The sequence below is a fragment of the Oncorhynchus keta genome, chromosome 12, assembly GCF_023373465.1.
Source record: "Oncorhynchus keta strain PuntledgeMale-10-30-2019 chromosome 12, Oket_V2, whole genome shotgun sequence".
Classification (NCBI taxonomy): Eukaryota; Metazoa; Chordata; class Actinopteri; order Salmoniformes; family Salmonidae; genus Oncorhynchus; species Oncorhynchus keta.
Genome location: NC_068432.1, coordinates 28,356,835 through 28,366,925, shown reverse-complemented (window position 1 = coordinate 28,366,925; position 10,091 = coordinate 28,356,835). Strand labels below are relative to the sequence as shown.

General features: G+C 41.8%; 1 protein-coding gene across 1 annotated transcript; it reads left to right on the top strand.

The window, feature by feature from the left end:
• Positions 1 to 281: 281 nt before the first annotated feature.
• LOC118391227 (uncharacterized) lies at positions 282 to 4,945 on the top strand. The gene is made up of 3 exons (XM_035782395.2): positions 282 to 653; positions 2,946 to 3,959; positions 4,079 to 4,945. Exons 2-3 carry the CDS (start codon positions 2,955 to 2,957, stop codon positions 4,088 to 4,090), a joined length of 1,017 nt encoding a protein of 338 aa, XP_035638288.1. The 5' UTR covers positions 282 to 653; positions 2,946 to 2,954; the 3' UTR covers positions 4,091 to 4,945.
• Positions 4,946 to 10,091: the final 5,146 nt, after the last annotated feature.

The window sequence follows — 10,091 nt, the reverse complement described above, 5'->3', positions numbered from 1 at the left end:
TAATACATTAGTCATTACATTGGTGATAAATTGTATGGTCATAAAGCGTTACTGATAAATGTAGCATCAACTGAACGCTACTTCTGTTATCTGCCAACGGCGGTAATATATATTCTGGGTTGTAGGATTATACGAGTGATGCGTGATATTGCCCATCCTAATGGAGCGGACTCAATCTGAACTGTACCAGAACCAGAGCACGAAGGCTCCGCCTACTCAGCTGGAACTAGCTCGAGCATTGGTCTGCATTGTGTTATATAGATAAGGATTCTGTGGGAGTGATTTGACTGTACAAAAATTCTGATTGGTTTGAGACTTTATCAGTCAAGGTAGCAGTAGCAATAGAGGCTTTCAGAGATAAATCATTTGACACAATATATCAACTGTTTCTGGTTACTGTCATTGACATCGAGTGATTAAGCCTGTTATTTCTCGGAAACTAATAGCAGGTGTCATCAACCACGTTCGAAGAGTCAGCCATCAAGCCTGGCCTTTTTCTGTTCGATTTGCTGCTAAACCGAAACGTCTGAGCAATTACTGGTTGATTCACATCTTGTAACACTATTTAATTGCTCACAATGCAGGACACAGCATCGCCAATAAGCAGATTCATTACGCGTTTCACGGATTTCCAGGAAGACCGATAACGAAAGGTAAAACTTGGATGAAGAAGTGCATGTCATAGCCACATATTTTCTTGTATGCTACTTCTATTAAGAACAATGATTCATTTGAAAATGTACTATGTTTTGCTGTGTATATGCGCCAGTCGCTCTCTAGAACTTGCTTTTAGGCCTATAGCCCAGTGGACTTTATCGGTGTCTAATATTCATATTTATACATTGTGTGAAACAGTGTGATCATATGGAAATAATGCAACCGTTCACCGCTGCAGTTATTGCGACGTGTCATTATGTCTCTAATACGAATCTCGGGTAAATATGTTTTAAAATGGGTATGGAAGTTTTCCAAATTTAAAGGTCCTTTTTTGTTTCAACTATGTATATTTCTGTAGCCTAGTTACTGTTGTGTTGTTGAGCGCACGAGGGCGGGGCCAACCCAAATAAATGTGGGGAGGGAAAAACGAAGACAACAAACCCTCCAAATGTAGGCCACCGTGCGTGACCCAATTCCTCGTAACACAGCGACTGAATATGGAACACGGCGTTCCCCCGCCCCTCGTCACGGCTCGGCACAGTTCCAGGGCAAAGCTCTGTGTTTTACTGTGCCAGGATGATAGGTTCAATAAAAATGACATTACAAGAAGTAGGTTATCACTATATAACACTGGATTCTAAAGGGATTCCTCATATTGCTGTTATTTCACAGTCTCTACTGATGATGGCAACTAACACACTAAGTATTTAAAAGAAACAAAATAATAGATTCACTATTGGATTGTGAATCAGAATGCTTACTAGTAGTCAAGTTTATCTTCTCCGTCTTCCCTTGAATCAAGCCATACTTATAAAAGTGAGCAGGGTGAAGAGTTTTGTATTAAAGTATCGGGTTTTCTTTGCTCAAGCAGCTGTGTGACAGATATTTTGTTTTGGGCCCCTGGCAGTGTGATCTGACCTACTTTCCTCCTTAACTTCATACCTGCAATGCTATTAATATCTCTGACATGGGGTTGGAGAAGCAGCACACAGCATATTCAACTGGACCTAGTTTTACCCTTATTATCAGTATCTCATCAACATATATATGTATTATACAGCTGCCTATAACTATTTCCTATTAATTATTGTGGTCAGTTCAGGACAACCTACTTCAGGGAGCTTCAGCCCTGTTCACGGAGACCAACACTCCTGTAGGTTTTCACTCCAACTAACCTGGTTCAGCTCATCAACCAGCTACTTATTAGAATCAGGTGTGCTATATTAGGGTTGGAGTGAAATCCTACAGGACGGTAGCTCTACAGGTACAGAGTTGGCGAGCCCTGGCCTACTTAATACCTGCTACTTATTAGCACAAGGTTTCCCAAACTCAGTCCTGCACGTTTTGTTTTTTACCTTATCACTTTATACTGAACAAAAATATAAACAACAATTTCAAAGATTTTACTGAGTTACAGTTATAAGGAGATCAGATATAAGGAAATGATTCATTTGAAATAAATGAATTAGTCCCCAATCTATGGATTGGGAGCCAGGCCCACCCACTGAGGAGCCAGGCCCAGCCAGTTTCATCAGCTGTCCATGTGGCTGGCCTCAGGCTATCCCGCAGGTGAAGAAGCTGGATGTGGAGGTTCTGGGCTGGCGTGGTTACACATGTTCTGCGGCTGTGAGGCTGGTTGGATGTACTGCCATATTCTCTAGAACGACGTTGGAGGTGGCTTATGGTAGAAAAATTAACATTCAATTCTCTGGCAACAGCTCTGGTGGACATTTCTGCAGTCAGCATACCAATTGCACACTCCCTCAACACTTGACAGATCTGTGGCATTGTGTTTTGTGAAAAAAAACACATTTTAAGTGACATTTTAAGTGACCTTTTATTGTCCCCAGCTCAAGGTGCACCTGTGTAATGATCATGCTGTTTAATCAGCTTCTTGATATGTCACACCTGTCAGGTGGATGGATTATCTTGGCAAAGGAGAAATTCTCACTAGCAGGGATGTAACCAAATTTCTGCACAAAAGTTTAGAGAAATAAGCTTTTTGTGCATACAGAACATTTCTGGGATCTTTTATTTCAGCTCATGAAACATGGGACCAACACTTTACATGTTGCGTTCATATTTTTGTTCAGTATACATACATTTGATTGACATATCTAGGAAAAAAAGCTGGAGATACATTTAAGTGAAGTAGAGCAAAGTTTTATGAATAACCTCCATTATCCTTCCACAGTAATGTTACTGGATATATTTGGAAATGCTTAAAAAGATTCAAGCCTGATTTTACCAATGTAGGTTATCTTTAATTGTGTTTGATGTGTTTTCAGAGGCCAGCCATGGAGGACAGGAGAATTCTCCCTACAGGGGTAGCAGGTGATCCAAAAACAATGGGCATACCCTTAGAGGTCAAAATTGAGCCGGACACAAAAACCCGTAGGGTGAGAGAGGAGGCACTGCCTACCGTACCCATCAGGGTTAAAAAAGAGGACGTCTCTGACGTGCCACTCAAAGTGCCCAGATTCCAGTACGTGGACTTTCCTTCGCTGCACCAGTGCATCCAGCAGCTCACCGTGCCACCCTTGGACAGCTGGCTGGAGGGTTGCCCTCTGGCCCTGGGAAGAACCTCTGGAGGATGTGCCCCTCTCACTTCCAAGGAGAAGGTTCCCAAGTTTAAGTATGTGGATTATCCCTCTCTGCACCACTGCATCCAGCAGTTGTCTGTGCCGCCTCTGGAGAGCTGGAGCTCGGGGTTGGCCAGGCCAGGGAGTGTGGCGACAGGGGGACCTGGATCCACCTCTCAGCCCAGCTTTGTGAGGGGGAATCAGACAGGACAGGGAGATGTTTCAGCATCGGCTCAAAAGCAGGACAAGTACACTGCTTTCCCCTTCCCTGGTCCTGACCCCAGTTCCATCCAGTTTGTGAACTCCTCAAACCAGGCATCCCATAAGCCTCAACTGCCTCAGATGCGCTTGAGCAGTCTGCCCCGAGCCAGGCCCGCAGTAAGCTCACAGGTGGAAGAGGCTCGCAATAATGTGGTGTGTTCAGATCAGCTGTCTCAAAAGTCCTCTAATCCCAAATCTTGGGTTGCTGGAATGAAGCGTGTCAGAGGAGCAGGGCTACTCCATCAGAGTAATAGGAAGTCAGCTGGTGATGATAATTGGCATGCAGACCTAAAGAAATCTCCAGAAAGTCATCAAGAGGCCAAAGTGGAGCTCAGTGACTCTCCTGACCTAGGGCAAGGTTTTTGGAGAACCATCCCAGAGTCTGTCTGCCCCTTTTGCCAAAATATGTTTTCAAATCCAGAGGAATTGCGGATCCACCAGAAGAGTCACAGAGAAAAGGTGAGTCTGTAGTACCTTGAAAAATGTTCTGAATATGTGACAAATCCTTCTTTATCCAATCAAATTGTGTATCAAAGAATGATGAATCTTGTCTCTTGATGTTTGTCATATAATTTCAGAAGCCACATTGATGTCTTGACCAAGGACACGTACAGCTGACAACAAGGAATATCTTCACAACTGTGCATCTACTTCAGTACTTACTACACAGGCGTGGATTGTGGCAGTCATCTTCACAAATTATTGGTCACCTGAAAGGGGTCCACTGAGGTGGTTTTGCGTGTTATGTGTTTATCTTGATGACCTACTGTAAGTGAGGGACTATAAACAAACTCCTTTAGCTAAGAGCCTAATTCATAATTCAGTTTAGGAATTAAATGTGAAATTAAATGTAATAGATTGACCTGCAGTGGCTCTTGATAGTCTTACAACTCTTCATTTACTTATGGGTTCATTTGCCAGGAGGTGGTACACATTAGATTAGATATAACAGGAAAATCAACCATTTGATGTTTCAATTCAAATGTCAGGAATTCGATTGAAATGCAAAGCAATGCATTCATTTTTGTGCTGCGGTAGTTGAGAATTTAGTTTTAATTTATTTTCCTTAAAAGGGATGCCAATGTTTTCCTGTTTACAAGCTCTTGTTGGTGAAGTTTCGCTTTAAGGCAAAAAACATTAGTAAATTGGGGTATGAGCACCTTGTTCACTGGAGATGGCTGCCTGTTCAGTATTTTTAACATAATTATCCAGCTTTGGATGCCTATAAAACTATTAGCTTTTGCTGCGAAACAACACAGGCTTCTTTATTATTATCTAATGTTTTTATGCGTTGTATTTTGATGTTTCTTTTTTTACAATGGTAATTACATATTATTGCTTGTAATGTCAAGAAATAACTTTACACTTTTCTTAAACTTCGTTTTCAATTGTCTGTGTGCATTAAAGCTTTTCTAGTAAAGATTATTACTCTACTTTCCAGCAAATGCTATACGCATACAAGTGTCACATTATTTTTAGTACATACTATGGTAGCCTACACTACACTGTTCTCAAAAAAAAAATGCCAAGAAAACATCCATGATTATTAAGAGTTCAACCTTTCCATCAACAACATAATTACAAAAAACTATTTGTGATGATGTATGGCTATGCCATTTAAAACTAGGCCCAAAACAGTAAAAGTTGTAGAGTAAACCAGTCAAATCAAATTGTATTTGTCACATGCTCTGAATACAGCAGGTGTAGGTAGACCTTATCATGAAATGCTTACTTACAAGCCCTTAACCAACAATGCAGTTCAAGAAATAGAGTTAAGAAAATATTTACTAAATAAACTAAAGTCAAAAAATCTAACCAAAAGTAACAAGAAAATTCCATAACAATAACGAGGCTATATACATGGGGTACCGGTACCGAGTCAATGTGTGGGGGTACAGGTTAGTTGAGGTAATTTGTACATGTAGGTAGGAGTAAAGTGACTGTGCATAGATAATTAACAGCGAGTAGCGGGGGGGACAATGTAAATATTCCGGGTGGCCATTTGATTAATTGTTCAGCAGTCTTATGGCTTGGGGGTAGAAGCTGTTAAGACCTAGACTTGGCACTCTGCTACCGCTTGCCGTGCGGTAGCAGAGAGAACAGTCGATGACTTGGGTCTTTGGGCCTTCCTCTGACACCGCCTAGTATATAGGTCCTGAATGGCAGGAAGCACTATACTTTCTGTAGCACCTTACGATCAGATGCCGAGCAGTTGCCATACCAGGCGGTGATGCAACCAGTCAGGATGCTGTTGATGGTGCAACTGTATAACTTTTTGAGGATCTGGGAACCCATGCCAAATCATTTCAGTCTCGTGGGGGGGAAAAGGTCTTGTCGTTCCCTATTCAAAACTGTCTTGGTGTGTTTGGACCATGATAGATCGTTGGTGATGTAGACACCGAGGAACTTGAAATTCTCGACCCGCTTCACTACAGCCCCATTAATGTTAATGGGGGCCTGTTCCGCCCTCCTTTTCTTATAGTCCACGATCAACTCATTTGTCCTGCTCACATTGAAGGAGAGGTTGTTGTTCTGGCACCACACTGCCAGATCTCTGACCTCCTCCATGTAGGCTGTCTCATCGTTGTCGGTGATCAGGCCTACCACTGTTGTGTCGTCAGCAAAGGTGTTGGAGTCGTGCTTTCCCTTGCTCATAGGTGGAAAGGGAGTACAGGAGGTGGAAAGGGAGTCAGGGAGTACCCTGAGGGGCGTGTGTTAGTGTTGAGGATCAGCGTGGCAAATATGTTGTTGCCTACCCTTATCACCTGGGGGCGGCCCGTCAGGAAGTCCAGGACCCAGTTGCAGAGGGAGGTGTTAATTCCCAGGGTCCTTAGCTTAGTGATGAGCTTTGTGGGCACCATGGTGTTGAATGCTGAGCTGTAGTCAATGTACAGCATTCTCACATACTGTAGGTGTTCCTTTTGTCCAGGTGTGAAAGGGCAGTGTGGAGTGCGATTGAGATTGCGTCATCTGTTGGGGCAGCATGCCAGACCATAACTAAATGCTTTCATATAAACAATGTGGCATCACTGGCATCGGACCTTCCATTCAAAGAATAGGGATATTCCACTTGGGATGCAATGTTTCACTTACACAATACAACTACAGCTGTGAGCTGTGCAGCAAACGTTTGATTGATGAGGACTATGCGAAGAAGACCTAAAGTTAAAAGTCTGTCTACTGAAAACCCTCAAAATAATAGATTTTAAGGTAAGGGTTAGGGTTGGGGTTAAGGTTAGGGACATTGCAAGGATCCAGAAAAGGGATCTGGTAACCCAGAAGTAAATTCGGTCAGCTGCATGATTAACTCTGTCTGTGCTTCTGTGTTCATACTGTAGGTGCAGAGGAAAAGGTGAAGCGAGAGGATTTTCTCTGCTCAAAATCCAATAAATGGCCTAGCTGGCTTCTGGTTGGCAGGTCATTTGACAGTCACCCAATAGCGCCCGTACTACACTTACACCGGATGTGCCGGTACTACACTTGGTTTGTTGGCAGGTGCCGCTGCAGCTGCGAGTCACTCAATAACGTCCCACTGGATAAACCGGTGTCAGTGTCAGATCTGACTGCCTAACTAATCTAACTCACTGTTGCGCCGATCTGCATCACAAACATTTTGTAAGCTGTTTCGCTGATTCTCTTGTTACTGTTGCTTTGACCAGCAGTTACTGTTCCTCATCTGTGTGGGAGCAGTTCGTGGTAAAAGGGGAGAGATTGGGCAAAGTACTGCAAGCTAACATTAGCTAACAGCTAATTCTGTGGCTATATACTGCATGTAGCTAGCTAACTAGTTAGCAACTCGTTTGTTACTGTATAAAATAGTATATGGACGTGTTGATTGTATTCTCTGAACTAATAGCTTCAGCACCTTGGTCAGTTAGTTTCCAGGCCAATAAGCTAGCTAGTAAGTTGTGTGGTCATTTAGCTAGATGGCTGCTGTGCAACATAATCAAAGCCATTTACAACCTCTAAACACATCATTGGAAAGTGTCAAGTTGTGTGTATATGTCAGCATTTTAAGGGATAAGTAGATAAGACAATCTACTGAAATCATTCTGGTTGAACACATTTTGGCACACAGTGACTGTGGGAGAAGAACCCCTTAGGCCGCGTTTCATTACAGTAGGCTATTTGAGTTTGTCCTTGGTGAGACAGTCTTTACAAATACTGCTGGTTTATCATTTGATAAAGTTTGTGCAGGTCCTGTTCTGACTGGAGATGTCCACCTGACTGCCCCTCCAACACCATATTTTGTGAAACAGTAAAACTTGCTTGTGTAACGAATGTGAAACTGCTAGCTAGTTAGCGCCTGGGAATGGGCGAGTGGACGGTCTAAAGTTATACTGTTACACTTGACTCAATACTTTCAATGCCGCTAGCCCTTGGTATAGCTATACTGCATAATTACTTTTTCTTTGCAAATGTCGACTGGAAATTCAGAGGCATAATAGCCGATAAGTGTTTAGTTAGTTCATTGCTTTGTCATGCCCATGCCATAGCAATCAGTCTGCACAATTAACAAATAATTGTATTAGTGACCTGTGATAGAGACATTGTTCTACAGGTAACAGTTATTCGTGTCCTTGGAATCACTGGTGTTCAAGAAACATGTTACAATTTACACAAGATGTTCAACTAAGATTCCTTGATAATGGTTTCCAACATACAATTGGCAGAACTTCACTGAAGAGCAAAAACATTTTTGTATTGTAATTCTATTTGTAGAACACCTTATAGAACATGTGACTTGTTTCTGGTAACAAAGTGGCAATGTAAATTTGACTGAACAGTTTCGCAATAGTGGATAAGTCTGCCCTCTTCTTCCTCATCAGTACAGTTAGAAACATTAGCAGTAGAATTGGGTACAACGTGATGTTCCTCCTCTGTTTCTCTCAGCTATGGAGACAGGTCATCAGCCTGAAACATCTGTGAAAAAGGAGCACAACTTATGTATTGGCTAGCATGTGTGGAAACTTAAAACAGAAGAGGTCAGTCTAATGCACCAGGGTAGTCAAGGACAAATGAAGTGTGAATGAGACTTTCTGTGTCCCGATTATCCACCCTTCTCCCCCACCATAAATTTATAAACATTGAATTGATGTCGTCATTGGCTATCGAGGGAGTTTCCATCATAAAATCCATGACACTGCACATTTTGGGAGATGGGTGGACAATCAGGACTTACGCCTACCCTTTACCCTAAGTCAAAGTAAGCACTCATACAATCACCCTCATGGGCTTAAAAGGAATAGACTGGTGTAAGGAATATGGTGGAACTGCAGTTGGTCAGTGGAACCTTCTCACCTTCTCATAGTTTCCTGAGGGTTGGAACACAAAATAGATTAGTTGAAAGGCACAGTTTCAGGTCTCGAGCAAATGAACTTGTATAGAAAATACTTTTCTTCCAAAGATAACTTTTGTAGCCTTCAAATATCACATCAGAAAAATGAAACTGAATCAGACTATTTCCAGTTCATATCATAGGTCATACCCTTTCAGAGACTCTGGTACTGTCTCCACTGTTAACAATTGACAATATTTACTTGGTATGTATACAAGGCAAAGATAAACATGTCGTCCCCCACAAATGATTCCGTCCCCTTGGGCCAATTGAGATATTGCGTGTGATTAACACATTTCAGTTATTTACTATAGTTCCTGCCTTGGGCCAATCAGTATAATTATCTAAATGCTGGATCTCTATGGCAAGATGCATCATTCCCCCAAGTGCGGGCAAGTGCTGTCTGAGATATTGTGTGTGACGAATGTATGAATGGACAGAGACATATCCACAGTCTACTACCCCATTTCATTGCGGGAGACAACAAAACCCTGACTTGTGTGGTGGAAAGTAAAAAACAGCATAGTATGTCTAATTAAACAGCATAGTATGTAATGAATTCATTTCCTCCACATATCCTCCCTTTTGAGACTAAGTCTCAACCTAATAGGAAATGACTTACGAGCATTTCCATCAAACAAGCATTAACATGAGGGGAAAGAGGGAAAGTAGAAGACTGGTCACCATGATGGTAGTGGCCTTTAACTTTTTCACACCACCAACATATGGGTGTGATCATTCTACAGTGGTCCCTGCAGCGTACGCTCAAACTGTGATTAGAATGCTTATTTAGAACGTCCAGTTTTGATTGGTGCAACAGTCAGCATTTGAGCTGACCACACTGTTATTTTTCACAGAAACATTTTGCACAAACACAGTCCTTATATAGTTATGTCCAGAATGTGACCAGTTTATTTTTGGATGCAATGTTCAGACATTCACAGAAGTAGCTACAACATAACACAATCATCCAAACCGGAAAATGTAGGCTAAATTTATCCTAGCGCTAACTGAGGAAAGAATGACGTAACATAAGCATTCATATTTTCATAACTCTCGGTTGACAGAAACTACAGCAGGAATTAGCTAATAGCAATTACTATATAAAAATAATCACATCACGGGTGAGCTGACCATTGATCTAAATAATTGAGTAAAAGACTTTCTAGAAATTGAAAGTAATCCAACGATGGGTTGTATATGCACGCCACCATGTTTGTTTTTTCTCATCAACCAAAGACAAGAGGAGACAA